The 23,151-nt window shown below is 33.9% G+C and overlaps 1 protein-coding gene across 3 annotated transcripts in view; it reads left to right on the plus strand.

Annotated features, from left to right (window-relative positions):
• The window catches only part of LOC149804708 (ergosterol biosynthetic protein 28 homolog), a 30,063-nt gene extending 9,756 nt beyond the window's left edge, over positions 1–20,307 (plus strand). Inside the window, exons 2-5 of one of the 3 annotated variants that reach the window (XM_089943275.1) lie at positions 2,976–3,066; positions 10,683–10,801; positions 14,051–14,219; positions 18,370–20,307. In XM_089943275.1, the coding sequence (XP_089799401.1) occupies positions 2,976–3,066; positions 10,683–10,801; positions 14,051–14,193 (353 nt within the window). In that variant the 3' untranslated portion in view covers positions 14,194–14,219; positions 18,370–20,307. Of the gene's footprint in view, positions 1–2,975; positions 3,067–10,682; positions 10,802–14,050 lie in introns of all 3 variants that reach the window. The other 2 variants (XM_089943283.1, XM_089943267.1) reach the window with 2 other exon arrangements.
• The last annotated feature ends 2,844 nt before the right edge of the window (positions 20,308–23,151 follow it).

Genomic DNA, 23,151 nt, shown 5'->3' on the forward strand with positions numbered 1-23,151 from the left:
AGTTTTCAGTAACTTGTTATATTACATGTATCTAGCACCTTGGAAGCTAGTTAAATAGTTGGAATCAGGGCTATGTCATTTAGCAAAATTGGAAGTAAAATTGAAAGCAAATGTGTTAGCACTGGTTATATATAAATGCATTGTTGTGTATATTTAATTTATATTGTGTGCTTGACCCTTGTTCATTACTGAGGGTAGAGTTTTGGCCTACCTGAGTTTTGTCATGTTTGTTTAGATATTTACTGAAATTTGAGTTCAAGGTCTGACCTTATTTATAAGTTTGTATATTCTGGAAGCCAACTTGTTGGCAGTATTTTGAAATTTTCCATTTGTTTTTCAGAAAATACTGTTGTGACTTAGTACAAGGATTGAGGTATATTATAAAGAGATTTTTGTAAACAAAGTCTTAATTCCTGCTTTAATAACAATTTTTGGGAATCTATGAGCCAAGTTTATAGTTATAATCAGATATAATTTGAGGGGAATTATTTAGATCATTCGTTGGAATTACAAACTGCTTATTAACATTTTGGACTGAAACACCACTTTGGGATTGGTGAGGACTCATTAAAAAACATTCTTTGTTTATATCATTTTTGTACATCAGGATATTCAAGATCATTGGAATTCATTTGGAACATACATTTGATACTTTTGGACTTAGATATATCAGGGCTTGTAATTTTTTGTTAGTCACCAGCCCAGTGCCTGTCCCTGTGTCTATTGATTTTAAATTTTTTGAGCACTGATATGTATATTTGTATTTCTTAGTTTTTTTCTCTCCATGATTAGATGTTATGCTCCTATGTCTAATTGTATTTTGGACTTGATCTTGTCTAAAATCAAGTTCACTGTGTACCTGATTTGGGACATTGATGTTTTTATTTTGTAAACAAATAATACATACTTAGTATTTCACTTGGAGATAAATTTTAGAATCATTATCAGTAAAGGTAAACATGTTTGTTTTTGGTCTGGATCTAGGATATTGGAATTCCCCTGTGAAGAATCTGTTGTACCTGATGTTTCCAATGTTCTTTATTATAATTGTAGTAACAGATTATATCTTTACCACTTTGACCCTACATCCAGGATCTACTTTTGTGTCTTAGGTTTTTTTATATGATCTTGTTTACTTGAAAAAGTATTCATTCTAGTGATAACATCAGAAGGAGAATCATTTGTATTGTTATGTTTGATTTGGGTGGAATTATTTAATCAAATTATTATTCTTTGGAAATACAAAGTGTTTAGTAATATTCTTGGACAGAAACATTAATATGGAATTATAGTGGATTTAGACATGGACATCTTGAATTATATTGTTTTGATTAATTGGATGACTGTTAGCACATCATCACACTTCAAGCCACTGGTACATTAGTACATTCAATACTACAGGTACATTAACACCTTCAGTAAAAGTTAGTTTGCGTTTTAAGCCACTGTTGGTAGCATTTGTAAGCACAAACCTTTTCCTTGCAAAACGGAAACTTTCATGGCACAGTAAATGTGTTCCAGTCACGTTGGAAAATGAATAAATACATCAGATTCCATTGCTTTTATTTAAGTTTGGTAATGACTTCTTTGAGGAAAAGTTCTCTGTTTTTATTGAAGATTGTAGTTGGCTTTCTTTGATGAAATGTGCATGCGTTATTGAAGTCACTGCTGAAGGCCAGCTTTGGAGAACCAAACAAATACCAGATTCTTATTGTGGGGGCAACATCAAATAATTGGATTACGATTTTTTTTTCATTTGCTTAGTACGTTTTTATAACAGTCGGTGCTTCAATAGTAATGTTTTCTTTGAAATTTCAGCAATCTTTTAATCCGGGTACATTTTTAAAAAAGGAATTGGCCATCTTTTGGTCGATTTTAGTTAGAGTTCCTTCCTGTTTATTGAATAGACCAACAAGTAAGATGTGTTTTGTTTTTTTAAATATTTGTGGTAGTCATGGTAGTGATGCTGCTTTCCACTCATGCATCAGAAATTTAACAAAGGGTCAACAGATGATAGAGACGCAGGTGTTCAGGTCTGATGACAAGGATTAGTACAGAAAATGTTGGTGTTTTAAAGGACTTAATTCTTAGTGGAAAAAGAGGAATTTTATTTACCATCTGCACACAAATGTTAGTCCATGTAAATATATTAATTACTCGTGAGCGGCTGAAGATCCGAAGAAAGATAGATTATGAGATAATGCGTTGTCTGGTTGATCTCTACTACCAGAAATGTCAACAACATAAAGTTGTGGATATCTCACAAAATACAGTACTCATGCTCGATGATAACATAAGCGAATTATGATATAACAATGCACTGTTAAGATGGTTTGTCAATATGTCCAATAAATTGTTTGTGTTACAGTAGATACATTTCAGTGCATTTTATATCAGGTTTGCGGCTTCCTTTCATGGTGCCTCTGTATTTCTCCACTCCAAACCAATGATTGTATATACAAGTTTAAACAGCTAACAATGTCACCAATAAAAATTGCCAGATGGTATATCTTGCTGCCAATAAGGAAAATAAAATTGCAGTTTGCGAAATTGGTGAAGCTCTATGCAATCCTTGAATAAACATATTAAGCTTTATTTTGTGTACTTTTAAGATTTTTTTTGGTGTGTACGAGAAAATACATGTAAAATTTCAGGAGCCATGCCATGATCATCTTGTATTATTCATGCTCAATCTATTCCCCAAAATGATAATAAACTTTTTATGTGTTTCTCGTACTTTTAAGAAAGAATTTTTTTTTCGCATGTGAGATAAATACATGTATAAAATTTTGGGAGCTACACCATGACCGTGTTATATCTGAATTCATGTTATAATGGAATGTGCTATAGTGGGTCACACTGTCTAACTTTAATTACAGTTATCAAGATAATGTTTTTGTAGATCCTGTGAAGAAAAAGGCTTTGAATCAGTTTTGTCAGATAGTATGCATTGATTCTTCTTTCTTCTATTCCAGCAAACTCCTTTGCATCTCGTTTGTATGGACTGTGGAATTTCCTATCAGCTGCTCTCAGGTTCTTTTGTGTACTTCAGATGCACAATAAAACGTAAGAGGAATCATCTGGATGCAGATGTTTAACATAAATTTTTAGAACAGTGTACATAATAATGATTGGGTGTTTTACTTCCTGGTTTGGAATGTGTTTTTTAAACCTCACTGGGGGTATTTTGTGAACAAATCAAAACATTTAACTTTAGAATAATGTAGAATTGCTTAGGGATCAAGACTAATTCAGAGTGCATTTAATTGCCTATGTCTGAGTGTTTTTACCCCCATCAAATACTGTAATTTTAAACTTGCTTTAAACATCCTGATCTTGTCCCAACAGCTTAGTTTACATTCAGTTTGATAAAATGTGCAAAAATACGTCACATACTGTGATTATGGTAGGAACAATACCTTGAAAGCTTTGGACCAAATAATTAAAATGAAATTGCTTTGCATAATTTGAACACATTAAAAAATTCATGCATTTTAGTCAGTTTATTTGTGTAAAAAAATGCAGATGTTCTGCTTACTGAGAGGTCTAACTGTTGATATTGTTCTTCTCTACATTAACCTGAGTACATGTACATTTTTATGTGAACAGGTATTTGAGCTTATGCATAGTTAATGAACAATTCAATTAATTGTATTGGATCTAATACAAGCTCTTGAAAATTCTGAGTCACTCCCTTGCCCAGACTGCTTGGTAGCACTACAACAGTCATTGATAAAATTGGCCAATCAAACCTGTTTTACAAATACTTTTGTCAGGTAGTGCTACCATTTGTTTGTATCTAGGGGTAACATCATTTTCTCATTTCATTGAGAAAAGAGTGCTGAATGTTCTTTGAAAGATTTGATTGTAGCTAACAAGTTTTCTACGTTATCAGATGCTTTCCCATCAGTATAGAGCTGATGAACGTCAAGAAGTGGAGTTCTCAGCAATGATCATTTGAAGATGACTATGCAAGACTTGAACAGACTTTTGTAATAATAAACATTGTTGTCCATCAGGTAATCCTGAAAAAATTGCATTAAAATTGTACTAGTCTGCATACAAGAAATGATAATGCCACACGATACACCTCTCCCTCTATAATGCATGCACAATGGGGTCCACAAACATAGACTGCACTATAAGCGAGGGTGCGAGTTACCGAGGGACCTCCAAAAATTGAAAAAATCCACTTAGGCTATACTTTGAGAAAACTGGGGGCGGGGGAGGAGATGGGGTAGGGCTCTGGGCTGTTTAATGACTGAATCCTCATTTTACAATCACGTTGATAATAATTGTTAATAATGCGCTTTTTCTAATGAAGTTGTTCATTATTCTGTATAAGTAACATTTATTTTTAAAATGTCCAACATGTGAAAGATCGTTCCAGCTGGTTTCAACAATCATCACGTGTATGCGAAAACGTGTATTATGTCACTGCTTTTGGTTTTGTTGATTAGTCTGGTTCCTGGAGTTGTATTTAATAGTATACCGCCAAGTCAGGAGTTGGAGTAGCAGGTAGCAAGATTCCTTTTTTTTAAACCAGCGACATTTATTTCATGAGACAATCGTCTACATCAAAACTCAAATTTTATATTGTTTAGTTAGATCAATGTTGATGTTGTGATTTCATTGAAAGTAATAGTGAAACTTCTTATCTTTGAGGAATTATCTGAAACTCGTTTGCCCACAGTGATCTGTATATGTGAAACCAACCTATTTATTTTGAGAAGTATTTAGTTTTGATTGGTTTGCTTGCTATCTTTGATCACAATTATGAATGAGTTGGTTAAATTAAGGTAGTTTATGTTACATACACAGTAACATTTGTAACAGTGTTCGATTGATCAACTGAAGTGAGTTCATCCGGGGCCACTAGATTTTAAGTAGGCTGGATTTGCGTGCCTTTTAACTTTTTTTAATTCCACCTCCTTTGTTTGATTCAAAAGACATAATGTGATAATACAAAGGAGGCCAGCTTTTAATTCAGTGCAACAATACAACAAAATACTTCCGCAAGTCAGTTATCAAAACATGGTTGGGACTTAATTGGGTTCTCAGAGAAACTCCTGCAGACATAGCTGACACATTTTACGTTTAAATACACATTGCACTTATGATGTTTACACTTAAGAGGAACTGAAAGATAGAATTAAAATGCAAATTTACCTATTAAAAATTATTTAATTGGCATTCAAATATTAATGTACTGCCTACACTAGGCGTAAGTGACATTTTCATTGATCAAAATTTCCTTGAATGTCTTTAATTATGATGTACTAAGAATGACTATTTATTAAAGCTGATAATTTCAAAATGTTGATTAAAATGTCTAGGTCCTGTCTAGTGTTTTCGACCATAAAACAACTGATATATCAACATTTCAGTTAGCAAGTTTGATTGCAATTTTCTTCAAGTTCAGTGTTTTTTTTTGGTATTTTCTGGTTTAAAAAAAAAGGATCCACGCCTGACCCTGAGTTATAAGCGGGTTTGCGAGTTATCAGGGCACAAGTTATCGAGGGAGTGGTGTACATATATCTTAAGGCTGAATGCAACAGTCATAAATCTTGCTATCACTTTAACTCAGTATCTGGGATGGAAAGTAAAGTAAGCATAGATCAGTTGATATTCCAACAGCAGCAGAGTTAGATATAAATTTTGGTTAAATATCATTTTCTGAAAAGAGGAGTGGCAGATTTGTTTCTGTTGGGTTGAAATGTTTTCTGTATATTTGTCACTTTGCATTTAAAAACTCCTGTTTTGCTATATTTGTTCACAATAGATTGTATGTACAGTGGTCCCCCTCTTGAACACAACCCCCTGACCAGCAGCCACCCAGTTCTTATGGCCAAATCCCTTGGCACAGACAAGTTTGTGTTCCAAAGAACCCCTCAAGAATGGCCACCCCTCTAATGCGACCAGTGGCCAGCATATTAGTACCAAAATGTAAAATGGTCCCCTCACAAGAGGCCACTTTTTAATTCAAATGTGTCCAAAACCAATAATTCATATCGTAAGGTAAGTAATCAGATTATCTCTACCGTCGATACCTGTCTCTGGATGTCAGGTTTGCTAAAGTACATGTAACACTAAGATTAATATTATATCAAATATCTATGAAAGCCAACATTTACAGGAAATGGGTCAACAATGTTGTGAGAGAGTTTTGGACTTAACACAGTTGTCAAATTCTTCTCATTGATGATTACAACCGGACATATTTGTCTAGATCATAACATGGTCTGCATAGGCTAAATTTAGAATTTGTGGATTAACACACAGAGAAATTATCCTTGAACAAAACAGGGTGCCATTCAAAACCTGAAAAATCACTTGTCAATACATCTTTCGCTTTCTTTACAAAGAAGGCATTTCATCTTTTTTACAAATGTTTCATCTGCCTAATTAAATGGCATACAGTTAGCAACATCCAAATAAATTATTACCAAACATTAACATGTCATCACGTAAACAGAGACATATTGCTTTAGAAGAAAGTCTGTTATTCTACTCAATGACATCAGGGGGTGGGAGGGTGTGACTTGGCAAACAATTTTCTGTCGAAAAGACTCGAATAAAACAATTTTGTGATGAAAAGACTGAAATAAACAACATCATAACCGATAAGGAGATTGTTCAGCAGCAGTGGGAAATTAGAGCAAATGTAAAGAGAATTATGTAATTATGTACCAAGATTTAAATGATGTTTTTGAATGGTTTTCAATGTGTATGACAACAATACCAGCTTGCATATCATGCTTACATCAAGAATGAGAACTGTTAATGTATATTCAGTTGAAATAAGTCTATTCTTAAGACAAGAAGAACTGTTTAATAATTAATGTTACTTTTAAACAAAAATATCAAATGAAGATATTAAATGCTTTGAAGTATGTAGCTTTCTTACTATGTATATTACATATACTTCTCACAATTGTTTTTTAGTCCCCCTTTGGAAAGGCTACCCATCTTATAAGGCCACTTTCCTGGTACAGAAGGGGTTGCCATATAAGACTAACTAGTTTAAGATTTTACTTCCTTTGTTCATCTTGATAAGGCCGATCTGGAAAGAATGATGCTTCTTAAATAAAAAGGAATTTGTCCTTGTGAGTACATCAATGGCTGGTCAAAATTTGAGGAAACTTCTTTTCTCCTCTTCCTCTCAGAGACGGATTTTATTCCAACTTGAACTTAATCAAAATTGCTGACATTGAATACTACAGAGCCCTCTCATGGTGAAAAAAAAATTAATTACCAGACTCAGGAGGATTACCATGAAGTGTATCTGAAAGTAGATGTACTGCTACACGCAGACATGTTTCAGAATTTCAGGGAAACCTGTCAGAAGCATTACCAGCTGGATCACTCTTGTACTTTTCTTACCCGGGTTGGTATTGGATGCTGTGATGAGCTGGACACAGGTCAAGTCATTTATGGATCTGGAAGTTTTTATTCACTGAACCAATGGTGTGAGGTGGATTCTCTGTCATCAGCAAGAAACAAAATGTGACCAGCCACAAATACCTATCCAACTATGATCCAACGAAGCCACCCGTGTACATCACTTATGTGATCACCAACAATCTGTACTGTTGGGCCATGTCACAACTGCTTCCCATGGGCGGTTTTTACTGGATCACCATAGAACAGTTTATGTAAGAGCACATGGCACTTGCACAATCTCCACAATGATTATTTGCACTGAATAACTACTGATCAGCAACAAGATGCTGTCTCCAGAACAGCTCTGCAGAAAAACGAGTTTGGTCTGGGAGATGCCAAAGTGAAAAAGCTTGTGCCAAATCGCATGAACACGACCAAGTACAACTTTCATCATCGACTGCTTGATCAGGCTCTGAAAGACGGGGTGGTGCTGGACAGAGTTCATCATGCACTCAAATTTAATCAGGCCTATTGGATGAAAAGTTACATTGACTTTAACATGCAGCAGTGCACGAGGGCCACCATGGACTTCAACAAGGATTTCTTCAAACTCACAAACAACAGCATGTTCAGAAAGACCATGGAAAATCCTAAAATGGAAAAACATCGAGATTTTCAGCAATGTTTACTGACGTGACAAAATTGTCTTGTCAGACCCTTTCTTCCGCATGAAAATCTGCAAAGAAAACCTGGTGGCCATCAAATCCAGAAAACCCCTTCTGAAATTCAACAAAGCCGTGTACATTGGAACTGCAGTATTAGATCTTTCCAAAATGCTCGTGCTGGATTTCCATTTTGACTTCATCATTTTGAGGTATGATGATCATGCTCATCAGCTTTTGAGCAAAACTAATTAACTCTTCTACGAAATTCAGATGGAGGACTTTTATCAGAATATGTTCGACCACAAAGAACTTTTTGCTTTCATTGATCACCCTTGACATAGTCCATTTTACTGCACTGATAACAAAAAGTCCTAGGCAAGTTCAAAGACAATTGTAACGGTTCACCCATTTCAGTTTATTGGTCTGCGCCTGAAAATGTACTGTATCAGACTGGACACTGGCATGGTAAAAAAAAGCTAAAGACATTACAGAGTCCATTGTCCATAAAGTAGCCTCATTTAACCATTATAGACACACTCGCTGGTGATCTCAAATATTGCATGATGAATGAGAACTTTAAAGTCTGAACGACAAAGGATTGCCATGCTGCTGATCAACAAAAAAGAATTATGCCCTTTCGACAATAAGAGATACTGCTATGATGGAGTCTCAACAATGGCATTTGGGCACAAAAACATCTAGCTATGGTAAATTTGTACATCAACAGAATCTACATGGGAATGCAGTGGGATTACCACATCTTGTCATGCACAGAACCCCCCATGAATTACCTCATAAAATAAAAGAGTTCTCCAATGTCTGGTCCAAAAACCTCATTTTACTACACATAGTCCAAAACACCCTTTTTTTCTGCATTAAAACAAGTGTTCCAGAACTCCCATTGTACCATGTAAGGTCCAAAACATTCATTTTTTCTGCATCAAGATCACCTTCAAGAAATGTGGTTCAGAACCCTCATTTTCGTACAGAATGCATTTGTAATTAGGTTTTATAGGATTGTAATGATAAAGCAATAATAAATTCTTAAAATAAAATGTAATATTTTCTCAGGCTTTGAGATGTGGCAAAGAAAAAAACTAAAGGTACTTTTTACCGTGTGTATACCTGATTGAAAATATGCTTCATTTTCTTTCAGTGTATCAGCTTTTTGCAGTGGCATGACAAATGTAAAGTTTTAAAAAGAAATGATCTGGAAATTGGGTTAAATTGTAGGGAGAAGAAAGCTCATGTGGTGCAATCAAAGAAAAATTATTTGTAAATAAATATATTATAGGAAACTGGAGAATCACTGTGGTATTTGATATTAAAATGGAGAATCCCCAAGTGGGGTTATTGCTCTCATTTATTTAGCAGGAGAGTAAGAAATGTAACTTTGACTGAGAGGCTTAACAATGACCTGGATGCATGTACTGATACATGGATCTCAAAGTTGTTACTTGGACAATATGTTTGCCACGGAATGCTCAGAAAAGGTTGGCACTTTATGAGTAGAAAATTTCTGACTGTCACCATTTTGCATTGATAATGCAGCAATGAAAAAATTCACAAGCATGTACCATGTTTTGCAGTAAATGAGGCTAGTTCACAGTATAATCCCTTTTCAGTTGTGGTACTGCTGATTCCTTCATTAAAAATAGCCATCTTTTCATGTGATAATTCTGGCTCACAGTCTATAACATGAATGTGAAGTCTTATGTATGACCTTGAAATCAACTTAAGTTGATGGATTGGATAAGGAAACATACGAATAATGGAAACAAGAAAATTACAGTTGTTAGTAAAATTAATATCAGGTCACCATAGATGCAGAAATGGCTTAATGTTTTATTAATATAAACTATCATCAGTATGAAGGTGTAGGCTCTTTATTATTGCATTTGAGACCAGGCAGTATTTAGTTGTTGTAGAAAACCTTCAAATAGTGAATTTGAGTGGTAGACTGAGGTTGAAGCAACTGATGACTGTTGACAGATTTCTTGGAGAGACCAGTATACTACTAAAAATAAGCTTGTGCTTTTTAGCCCACAGAGACAGAAACATTGTAATATCATGGACCATATAAGTAGAGTTAATGCCAAGCATCAAGATCAAAAGGTCAAAGGTTGATGCTAAGCCTTGAGAGTTCTCTACTATATTTTGCATGTTCTGTTTGGATTATATCAGAGTATTGCCTAAACAAGATTGACTTGGTTTTAGGTCAGAGCTTGTATCAGTCTGATTAAAATCAAATCTTTAGTAATATATGAAGATCTTGTAAACACTAACAAGAGGTCGTGTTCTGTTGATCTTGTTGTTCACCAATCAAATCAGAACTTTAAAATTTCTGAAAGTGATTCACATAATTTGTTACATATAATTACTAATGACAATTCTCCCTAACATCAATTTGCAATGCTTTATCAGACAGGATACTAAAACTAAGTGGATTTGAACTTCTAGAGTTCACGAAAACATGACCTTTTATCAGTGTCTGTAGATCTACACAGGATTATGGAGACCTGATTTTAATTAGATTGGAGCTTGTATCATACTACAACTACTGCTACTACTACTATATATAATAATAATAATATACATTTTTATTTCATTTACATATTTTGCATTCTTTTTCAGTGTGTACCATCTTACAGTTTTCTCATTCCTTTTGATGCTTGGACATTTTATATCGGAGATACTTATTTTCAAAACAGCTGATTTGAACTCAGGAATGATAGCTTCTCTCATTATATCAGGTCAGTTTAATAAAAGTTGATTAAGAAGGCACTGTCCATTAGTATTAATTGTAACAAGTATTTTTCTTTGCTTTAAGTAATCTCACATATATTTTTATTACCAATATATCAATTACTTATGAAAGATTACTTATTATATATGCATTTTTATTTTTATGGGTATCAATTTTTTTTTTCTACTGGTCTTAGACCAGAAGAGCTTATGACATGACCTGTTGTCTGTCATCTATTGACAATCCATCCATTAGCACAAAGCTTTTATCACTGTTTGTTCTAAGCTGTTTGGAGGATTGCCTTGAAACTTTGCCCACACATCCATTCCAATGTCTGATTGATTGTAAATGAAAATGGTACTGCTCAGACATCCAGTATGGCCACCACAATGGTTATCGTGAAAGTATTGTTACCATTGCTTACTCTCATAATGCTTGTTGGTCTTAAATTAAAATGGTACATCGTGACATTCACTATGACTTGAAGACCTTGTTAACACTACTGTTATGACTCTGTGGTCATAACAAAGTAACAGAAAGAAGCAAAGCCAACAAGTTTTGTAAAATTTAACAAATAATTTAATCATCAATCGTATAAAATGAAAATGTATGAGGAACTTACAGTATTATTAATTGAATCCAAAATAATCCCAAAAAGTTCTATTCAGGTCCAAAAGAATCAAATGTTCCAAATTAATTTCAGATCCTTGAATGCACTGGTCTGTTAACAGTCCTGATGTATTGAAATAGCATCATCCAGAACTCACAGTAGCTCAGAATAGTATTTAACTCCAATGAGTACTTTGTGTTTCCAATGAATAATCCAAACAAATGATTCCTCTCAAATAATATCTAAACACAACATTAAATACATAAGAAGACTGATGTTGCAACAAGAGCATAAGAAATAAGATTGACCAAAATTAACCTAATACATCCAGTGGAAAAAATATCTTCATTCTTCTAAGAACCCACATGACCCCACAAGCCAATAAGAAATTACCCCAGATTTGTCTACAGGTTTTAAGATTATTATTATTAATGATTGTAAGCACCTGCATCAATGATTTATTGATTTTACACAATCTACACTCTTAACATGTCGAAATAGGATTGTATGCTTGTGTACAAAAATTAACTAATATCTTGATTAAACATGATCATTACAATTTACGATCAGGAACATGAATTACACATAATATACAGTTGTGTACCAAGAGTTACAACTTCCCTCATAAAAAAAGAAATATTTATCAATCAAATACATATATGATGACAACAACAAAATTACAGAGAAAGATGTCTTTTGAATGACACAAAAATATATACAAATTAAAGCAACTTCTGAAAGTTCTGTCTTTTACCTTCATGTTTCTAATGTCGATGTTGTATTTCTTGTGTCATTAAACTCAATCCCAACAACCTTTGCTTTTTTGGTTGATGAAAGTAAGGCTGTTGTGATCACTGAAAACTATAATCAGAGATTGAATTGAACTAATATACATTCAAAGTGTTTTAAAGCCAAAGTTAAAGCCAAGCACTCCTCAATAGTGGAATAAATTCTCTGGTGCATTTAATTGTTTTTTCGAGAAATAGCACACTGGATGATCCACACCATTTTTGTCTTCTTGAATAACTATGCCACCAACCTCTACGTCATTTGCATCAACAGACATTTTAAATGATTGGTTGAAATCTAAAGCTGAAAGAACTGGTGCACCTTTAAGTATGGTCTTTGACTTATTGAACACCTCTTGACATTTGTCAGATGATAAAACTTGAGTTTTCTTACTCAGCAAATTGGTCAGGGGCTAAGGAGTTATGGACAAATTTTAGCAAAATTTCCGACAATATCCAGCCATACCCAAAATTTGCATCAGTTACTTTTTACTGATAGGCACTGGGAATCATAAATAGCTGTAAACTTAACTTCTACAAGTCAAACTTGACGACATCCCAGAATATATCACAGAAATTTAATTTAAAGTTGAACCAAAATCTCTTTTACTTAAATTGTGAAATTTATCTCATGCAGTTGAACAACAAAAAAATCCAGATAGTTTCCAGGTGATCTTTCCATGTGTCCAGGTATATAATGAGATCAGTGGTGTACGCATTACAACCATCTTTACCAGATGCTACCATGTTCATTAAAGACTGGAATGTTGAAGGAAAATATCTCATACCAAATGAAATTACTTTTTATTGTCCATCTGAAGCTGCAAATGCCAAAATTTCATTTGCTCTATCTTTAAGTGCAAATCCTTTGAACATGTTGAACTTGGTGACATCAGTTATTGGTATTGGAAAAATTAATCTGTTTGGTGACATTTTAACTTATCTGTGTTCATTGTAAATACTGAAAGTATCTTCTGGTTTTGGCACAAGAATACATGGTGAAATCCATTTACTTTTGCTTGGTTGAGTAAAATCAATCTCCAACAAATATTCAATTTCCATTTTCAAACATTCTTGCTTGAGAGGATTCATCCTGTAAGGATGCTGTTTTTCAGGTGTAGAATTTACAATACAATTTCAGCATCATGGTAGAGTTTGTTTGTTTGGTTTGAAATGTCATGAAACAAGTGTTCATATTCACAAATTAGTTGCTTTTTATTTATTCTGTTCTTGTGGCTATAGATATGAAAGTTTCCAGACTTTGCTGTTTTAGCTAAGTGTTGCTGGTTTCACCTTTAACATCAGTAGCACATAATCTTGTTAAACCAAAGGGCCATAGACATTTGTTGAGGTAGTCTTAGTTTCCTATGACCTTCCCTGCCTCATTTTAGGCATTTTGACATTTATGTTGCTAACACAGAAGTCTAAATGGGGTGGCAAGAGTCAGAAGAAACTTGGACAGTTGATAGAGGAAGGTCCTGAACTTCTGGATTTTGATCCTAAATGTGCTGTGGACAAGTTCGATTAAGAAAAAGTAAATGTAGTATGCTGTTCTGTATTGTCTAAAGAGTCAATGAAAATAAGTGAGTAGAATATGATCATTTGTTTCTTGTCTTGGCAAATTTATTGATTTGAGATAGAATTAAGCTAACTAAATTAATACAGGACAGAAAAAAAGTAAAAAAATACTATCATTATTAAGATTCTTATTTTAGGCCAGGGACGCCATGGACAAAAACCTGTACTTCAACTTTCAAAATCCTTTGGAGAACACTGAGGATATAAAGTTTGCATATTAATACCACTCAGTAAATCCATTTCTATATCTTTTGGTGTTTTAACTGCTTGAATATTTCAGTGGTCTCCATCTTGGCTATGCTTTTTGGATACAGATACCTTGAAACGCTTCCAAGTTATCAATGTTCACACTCTTCTGACAACCCACAGGATGCTGTGATCCAGCTTCAGATGATGAAAAGACGCCGAAAGAAGAATAGCTAACTTGCATCAAGGTTTGTTGTCAAGAGGTGTGCAGAATTTTAATTTGCATTCTTTACATTGGAGACATGTGATCTGTAAATAATAATCTGTATCAGACAGAATGTTCTTATTTCTATATGTTGATTTATTTATTGATGAATCACCAAGTTCCACCTGTGTGCCAACAAGTGACTGACACTCTTTATGTAAGTTACATGTGATTCATTTAACAATTGCACCTGGTTGTTATATATGTAAAATCTCAAAGCAAAGGTTTAATAGCCGGGTAGTTTTCCCTATATAAAATGTATTGTCATAACCAGGAGTGGCATTAAGGATTTTTTTAAGATTACATACACCAAATTAGTTTGGACCTATTCAAGTTTTAGTTCCTCTGGTCAAAGCCCAGAAGAGCTTACAGGCTGGTCTGTTGTCCTTTGTCCATCCATTGTTTCATTATCACAAGTTCACAATCTGATTAAAATCAGATCTCCACTGTTATACATAAAGATCTGACAGCGACAGCTTTGGGGTCATTTTCTGGCAACCTATGTTATTACAATAATCACTAATTTTGAAAACTAATCAGATGAAGTCTTATATCTTCACATTTGGAGGCTGAGCAGTGTGGATGAACAGCTTGTGTTGAATGATTTGATTCACTTTCAGAATTTCAAAAGCTGCATTTCCATTGGCTAATTCAGAGGTTACCAGAACATGACCCTTAAGCGGTAGTCATCAGATCTTCACATAGCACTGTGTAGATCTGTTTTTAATCAGATTTCACCTGTTCATTACTTCTAAACTTCTAAGAAGATTGCCATGAAACTTTATATACATGTTTATCCCAAGGTCATTTTGGTTCTAAATGAAAATGCTACTACTGGGTTATCTTGAAAATTTTGTTGTAACACCACCTGAATCAACATAGGGTTTTCACTAAAAGATTTCATATGATGCCTAGCTTGTCCTAAATGGAATTGCTGCTGATCTCAGATCCACATATTGGCATTAGTGGCCATCTTGAACAAATTTTCACTTGTTCTTCTGAATGGATGGCCATATTGACATGGGGTTTACATCAAAAGAATTTTTAGGATATTTGGGTAGTTCTAAATGAAAATGGTTCTAATCATAGATCCAGTAGGGCCAGTGAGAGGAAAGGCCAGCTTGAAACTCTTGGTATCATTGCAGCTCTTGATTGAATGGTCATATTACTTGTTGTTGTTGTTGTGGGGTTTAACGCCATTTTTCAGCACGATAGGCTATACATGGCGGCCAGTATTAATGGTGGAGGAAGAACCCGGAAAAAAACCCGGAAAGAACCACCGACCCACGAGAAGCTACTGGCAAGCTTTCTCACATGCCCACATTGGCTGAATCTTAGACTCGAACCGCCGCAGACAGAGGTGAGATGGCAGTGATCCGTAACGAAGAGCGCTTTAGACCACTCGGCCACTCGGGGCCCCAGTCATATTACTAAAGGGTTTCATCCAAAAGACTTATTATGATGTTTAGATGGTCTTAAATGAAAATATAGAAAATCTTACATCCAGTATTCCACCACAGTGACTATCTTGAAAATATTGTTATTGATCAAGAATGTCAGAGATGGTTTTAACACCCAGCTGTTAAGAAGAAGAAAATGTCTAACCCTGGTGAAGAACAAAATTAAGCCATGAGAACATATTTGTAAAATGTGTTTGAAACTTTTACCACAAACCCAACATTTTGATTTTATTATGTGTTTAATGCTGTGGTCACAATGGACTATGGATTTTGGAATGAGTGATTTCTCCTTCCTGTCTAGATAGGGCAAAATGATGAGAAGTCAGCTAGAGGTCAGATAATGTAATATGGGAAAATAACCCCAACCAAAAATGCTTGCTGAGAATTAAGTCTATTAACGATTTGTGTTTTACTGGTGCTGAAAGTGAGATAGTATTAAATACACAACATACTCATCAAACGTGATTAAAATATGAAAGGACTTTTTATTTTGAATCGGAAGAACTGCTGCTGCATAACTTCATGAATAGTATCAGATAAATGTGCCTATGGCATTAGGTGGTAAAGTTGAACATGGAATCCTCTCAATATCATGGAGATCTGCTAAACCGTATTTTAGTAGTCAGATTTTCAAAGGAGAAAAATCATTACATGTATTTAAGAAGCCATGACTGTAATTTTTCTTTGTTCTTGTATCAGATTGTTAGAAAGGCCAGACAAGAGTCATAGGATTAAACTGTCTTTATGGGATAAAATTAATCTGAGGATGAATTTGTGCCAAAAGCAACATATCAGAAACTAAGAGAAGAATTTTGAATAGGAACATTATGAATCATACAGAATATTTAAACATTGATTGCCATGTTTTATGTAATTTTTCATACCCTTTGAGTTTTCATGCACAATTTTGCTTTAAAAATAATTATTGATTAAATGTATAATATTTTTTCTTACATATCACTTTGTATTTTCTGGAAATCCTTTAAATTTTTTTACATAAGAGTTCTACAGTAATTATGTTACTCACTACATGATATAGGCAAATAAGTCACAGTTTCACACAAAAGTAAGACACAATTTCAGAACCAGGTTGAGCATCATGTGTTTATTTCCATCGCATCTGAATTAACATTCTCATGCATAACGGATTTTGAGGCATTTGCCCTTGATATTTTTTCAGTCACCTTAGAAGAATTTTGATGATACATATCCCTTTCCTTCTGTGCTTCAAACTTCAATTTGTGTTTACGATTAATATATACTACATCAAATGGAAGGAAATACTGTTTTTGCCGCAAGATGTCCATATCCGCCAATCACTTGAATTAATGAAATTGGGAACCTTCGTCATGTCAGGGACTCACAACACTGGCAAAGCATATTAAGCAATTTTGTATCATCTCCTCATGGTGAGACGTTACAAAGTTACAATCTCTGGCATTGTTTTAAAAAATGATTGAAAATAATGTGATTAACTTTGGGTTAGTTCTTAAGTGAAGCATCAAATTATGAAACAGGAGGTTAAAAAAAAGAATCACCATTTATAATTGTGCAGCCAGGTCAATGATCATTTCAGTCTTTTATTACTTTTTTAACCACATATTTTGATGTTTTTTTTAATTTAAATCAAGAAGTAAAGTTCACATCTCAAACAGCTTTGAAAAATACTGATGTATGAAACACATACATCAAACTGTGAATACATTGTTTGCTGCATATATTTTTTATAATCCCAGATTAAAAACTTAATTTTTTGTTGCCTCATTTAAAACTGATTCAGCCTATTTTTTAACATATCACATCAAATAATGAAACATAAGATCAAGGAAAATATAAATAATCACCAGTTATAATTGTGCAGAAAGGCCTTTGATCATCTTTAGTTGAAACAGTAATTTTTTAATTGAGAATCTACTCTCATTCATGGATCTGCCCATATTTGTCATTGTTATTGGTGAGAAAATACAATGATTGATGCATACAATTTCCTCCCCAGTATTGTCATTACAATATCTATTGCTGTTTATTAACTTTACAATGGCCTTTACAGTACATATCCTTAAAATTGTATAGTTAGTGGGTGCTCTTTATGAAGTCGGTCACTGTAACAGAGCACCCTGTCTATTTTAAAATGAGTTTGGATGCCATGGGATGTTTTCTTATCCATCATAAAATATATCTCAGAACATGCTAAAGTGTAGACCATAGACAACTGGTCAGATAGTCTTATTGTTTCATTATAGTAATACAAAATAAAATATAAAATCCTTGTCATTTTCTATCATAAATTTGAAATTCACTGACTCAGTGAAATCCATTCTTATATATGCTATTTTTTAAAGTGCATATACTGTTTTGACTTTGATGTATTTTACATTTTATTGAGAATTTCTGTTTTGTTATCTTTATTGGCAATTATAATTAACAAGTGATGCCCTTGTCCTCAGAACATTAGAATATTGACAGATTTGTATTTCTTTATGGATAGCATCATTTCCATATTGATTGCCGCACTAATTTGATGGAGTTTTATTTTGTGAAGCATGGTGGTAAGGTGGGGCTTTTAATTCTTTGCACATGCTGCAAAACAACATATTGACATAAATTCATTATGTAGTGTATGATGTCTGTCAAAATTGGAGCACCACCTGCATGTAACATATTCAACATGCTGAATTGAACATTCAGATGAGTTCCCAGCAGGGAAGTTTGAACAGGACCATCCAGTTTATAGTGAGTGTAAAAATGGACACTAATGACACTTGCATAATCTTTAAACCCCCTATTGAAATATCAAGAGCAGTAAAGACTGCACCTAATTAAGCATGTATTGAATGAATATTGAAGACAAAGCTTGATCTATGTTTTCATTTAATATCAATGTGGTTTTAATTTTGTGAGTGCTTACACACATGTGTATAGTAGTATTTTAAAATGCTAAGTCTATGAAATATTTCTTTTTAAGTGTGTGAAATGCTTTGAAGAAAACAGACAAGTTATATTTTTATATTCAGATTTGAATTTTCGATAATTTTCCATAAGCTTATATGAAAAGATGGCTAATTCTCTGGATCACGTTGCTTTTCTTGCTTTTTAGGATCATGCTCACTGACCCACCCCCTTGGGACCTCAAAACACTTTTTGATTCTTCAACCCCACAAACCCATCAGGCAGGTTTGCATTAATTATTTTTAAAAAAATGCTTTCTTAAGTTTGTTCACTTTTACACATGTACATATATGTCTTTCATAATTACATTGTCTCTCTCACCACATGCATGCTTACAAAAAGAGTTTTTTTCTCCAGCAATCACTAAGCCCTATATATACATAATTACATTGTCTCTCTCTCACCACATGGATGCTTACAAAAGACTTTTTCTTTACAATCATTAAGCCCTATATATACTTAATTACATTGTCTCTGTCTCACCACATGGATGCTTTTTTTCCACAATCACTAAGCCCTGTATATACATAATTACATTGTCTCTCTCTTACCACATGCATGCTTACAAAAAGACTTTTTTTTCACAGTCACTAAGCCCTGTATATACATAATTACGTTGACTCTCTCTCACCACATGCATGCTTACAAAAAGACTTTTTTCCCACAATCACTAAGCCCTAAATATACATATGTAGTTAAAGCATAGTTTTTCCTGACCTATCAGGGCATATAGATATCACAAAAATAATCAGTCATTACATAGTTTTTCCTGACCTATCAGGGCATTATACATATCACAAAAATAATCAGTCATTACATAGTTTATCCTGACCTATCAGGGCATATGGTAGATTTCACAGAAATAATCAGCCATTCAGATGATCAAATTTTTGTCCAAAGTACAACTGTCAGTGGAAATATCTAGATTAAATACATCCAAATAATTACATTTTGGATTCTCAGTAATATTTAATATTTACATTTTGTTAACATTTTATATGCTTAAGGACTCACGGTACTAATTCAACTCCATTAGTAAACATATGGAAAGACTATCATATTCAAAATTCAATAACTTAAAATTTCTGAGTGCTGATGATGAGACCTATAATTCTCCATGCACATCTAATCTTGGTGCAAGCTTTTGTGTGGAGAACATATGAGCAGCGGCATTTTGTTTATCTATATTTACATGAAACACGTTATTGATTCTGCACCAAATAAATCAGGTGCTACTTTCATTATTGAGTACTCCTGAGTCAAGCCTGTAAAAATGCTAAAATTGCATCAGTAGACATTTGTTTATATTTTTTTAAAATTACATATAGGATAAGCTCTCATAAGATATTTTTACTAAAATTTTAATTTTCATTATTAACCAATTATGGACCACCAATTGTTCACCCATTTCTAGACTGGTTCACAGTTCTTCCACGTAATTAGTACCGTGTATCCTATAACCAGATTTAAATATTTTAGAAAAAGTTGTGTTTTACTCATTGATATTAGAGCATAATTGTAGGAAAGAATTGGCCATGCTTGTGCATGGATAATAGTGCAATAGCATTTTATGTGATACCAATGTCTATAGCTAAATTGCATCCATATTACATGTTGCTGTGTTGTATTGTACTTATTAGTGGCTTATTCTTGTTATTAAAACAATTGTTTTCTGCCTTTGTATCTTCATGTTATCTTTCTATGGCATGCATGCTACACAAAAGAAACACAAGCATGCTGACATCAGCATGTATGACATCACAGGGTATCAAATTACATGATGCATTGTATTTTCATCTCTCACTGGCTATAAGACAAGTTTTAAATGTTTTAAATTTCAAAATTCCATTTCTTTTCTTGCTGACTCTCACAGAAATAAGATGCAGTTCATCCCTATTCACATCAATCAAACAAAACAAATAAGTGTGCCACATGACAGGTCATAATGATAAGAGGCCATTGCCCTTTTGTGACTAAAACAAATACACACACCCATGAAGCATCAAGAGATGCTGACATTTCAAACTTATTTAAACTATCATCACGTGATTCACCCCCCCAAATCTTACTAAAAAGGTATAAAAGCCAATGAAAAGTTCCATAAGCGTTATTATACTGAAGAATTAAATAACAGAGTGCTACTTTTTAGTATAAAACTATGGGAGAGGGTGAGGAAGCAATGAATAGAGTAATTTCTTCAAGCCTGGTAATGTTCCCCACAACAAGGGGGAAAATGTGCATCAACCCAAAAGACACAGCCACCTGAGGTCTGTTACATAAGGACAGTGAGAGACAAATTTGAAAAAGCTATCCAAAGTTCCTATGATGCTGACATTGATGTTGGAGACAGAAAGCCTATGTACAAACTGCTGCGGCTCAAGCTAATAAGTAAGCTGTTGGTGGAGAAATATGTGAAAAACATTGCGATGCCAAGACAAGTCCATGTTTCTATGCAATATTCAAACACTGATAAAACTTATCACTGCATAAACGTCTTGTTAAATTTAAGTAATAGAATTGAATTGCATATTAAAGTTGTCTAATACATAAATCTATACCTACATTTACCCCAAACTCATAAAAAGTTAAGAAACAGCCTCAAAATCATTACTGTGGCTACTTTCCACTATAAGCATTGTTAAATTACTTACTTTTTAATATAAAGCTGAATAAAATGCATAAATTATTGAACAAAAGAGAAACAAAGCAAACCTCACTATCACTCAATTACAGTCAAAGGAGAGGGAATACACCTTGATTTGGCAAACCAAGTAGCAAGCTCTAATTTACAGCTAAATGATTCCTTACTATTACTTGATAGTAAGTGCAGAGCAATGTTGGCTTTATAAATAGCTTTTGTTTCAAATATGAAACCATATTTCCGACATGAAGCTTGTTTTCATCTATTCACAACAACATATCTGGTGAACAAAACATAACGCTTTGTGCACATGGGAAAAAATACTGAGATGTGGATTAATGTGTTCCGAGAGCACCAGTTCCAACACCCTGACTATAAAGGTTTTCTATCATGGGACTTGGTACATGAAGAGAAAAGAGGTCTGGTCTGGTGGGAGAGAACAATATGTTCACCATGCAGTTATAAATCAAGAATGTTTCAACTATATGAAGAGATGCTGAAGAAAGGTTGGGGAAGAAAAACTGCCTGTGTAAATAATGCAATACAGATAGGACTTTTGCAGACGTCTGTTGGGAATGAAGGGTTGAAAACTATTCTTTTAAGTGAAAATGTCCCTCTCTGCTCCCTCAACAAAAGGGATACAGAAAAGATCCAATAATGTTTGCCAAAAAATTGAATGTACCAATATGAGAAACATGCTGAACATAGAAAACGTGTCAAGGAGTTTAATTCTGTGATAAGAAATAAGACAGATATAATTGATATTCAATGTGACTCGACATATAATAACGCAATTTACAGGTTGAGGCAATGCAGCATGTGCAGTTTTGTGCACAGTCCTTGATTTTTACAATGTTCTCTGCTTTGATCTGCTGAATGTGTCTTTAAATTTAAATGATCAGTATTGATACATAAGTGATTGTGACATAAGTGGCTTACATTTATAATCTTTCCCCCACCCCCTTTTGGGGAATTGTTGCATGTGTTAAATGGTATTTAACCATATAGGCCAATCTGTGGGCACCATCACATGAAATTCTGCCATCAGGCCAATTGAATGACAGTAATTTAATCCAAAGTTTTCCTGTTTGAATTCACTATAATTCAAAGTTAATGTATTTTTCCAAGAATATTATAGAGAACTTTGTATTTCGAGCAAAGAGTAATTTCAATTAGCAGCAGAGAGGGTGAACAGATCACTTGCTGGAAGGTCCATTTGTGAAAAATAAAGCTTCTTACGAATATGAAAACAATAAGTGTAAAAACACCAAACCGAAGCCTCTAACTGAATGAGAGATTCTCTAATTGGGTTAGTTTATTTTGTTACTATATATTTGTCAATCGTATATTTCAACATTTGTGTGTGTGTTTTGTTTACACACCATGAGACTTATTTGTGGTAGCACCCTCTCTGCTGATGTGTTGGTGTGGAGTAATTAAATCATTATTATATCAATAATGGAATCTTGTACTACTAGATTAGTTCGAGAAAGATTAGAAGCAAAACAGAAATTTCTTCCTGTACGTGATTCTATCAGACAAAATCTACAAGAACATCAAGAATCTCAAGTTGAATTTGCAGAAGGTTCAGAACAATTATTTAAACCTGTTACGAATGTTATGAAAGAGTTGCAGAAAGCTACTGAAGGTCTTCTTCCAACGTTAGAACAAACTGCTAGAGATACTAAGCAAATAGCGGAAATAGCTAAGAAAACAACACAAAAAGAAATCTTGCGAGAACTTCCAACTCAAATAGTTGCTGCTCAACCTCATGGTAGAGAAGAAGAAATACCTGAAGGCATTGGAGAAGTTCCTACTGATGTAAGTGAAATAAAAAAGATCTTGCACCAAAACCCAAAGTAAGAAAAGAAAATATTGAA

The sequence above is a fragment of the Sinohyriopsis cumingii genome, chromosome 2 (genome assembly GCF_028554795.1).
Source record: "Sinohyriopsis cumingii isolate HCF-2022 chromosome 2, ASM2855479v2, whole genome shotgun sequence".
Taxonomy (NCBI): Eukaryota; Metazoa; Mollusca; class Bivalvia; order Unionida; family Unionidae; genus Sinohyriopsis; species Sinohyriopsis cumingii.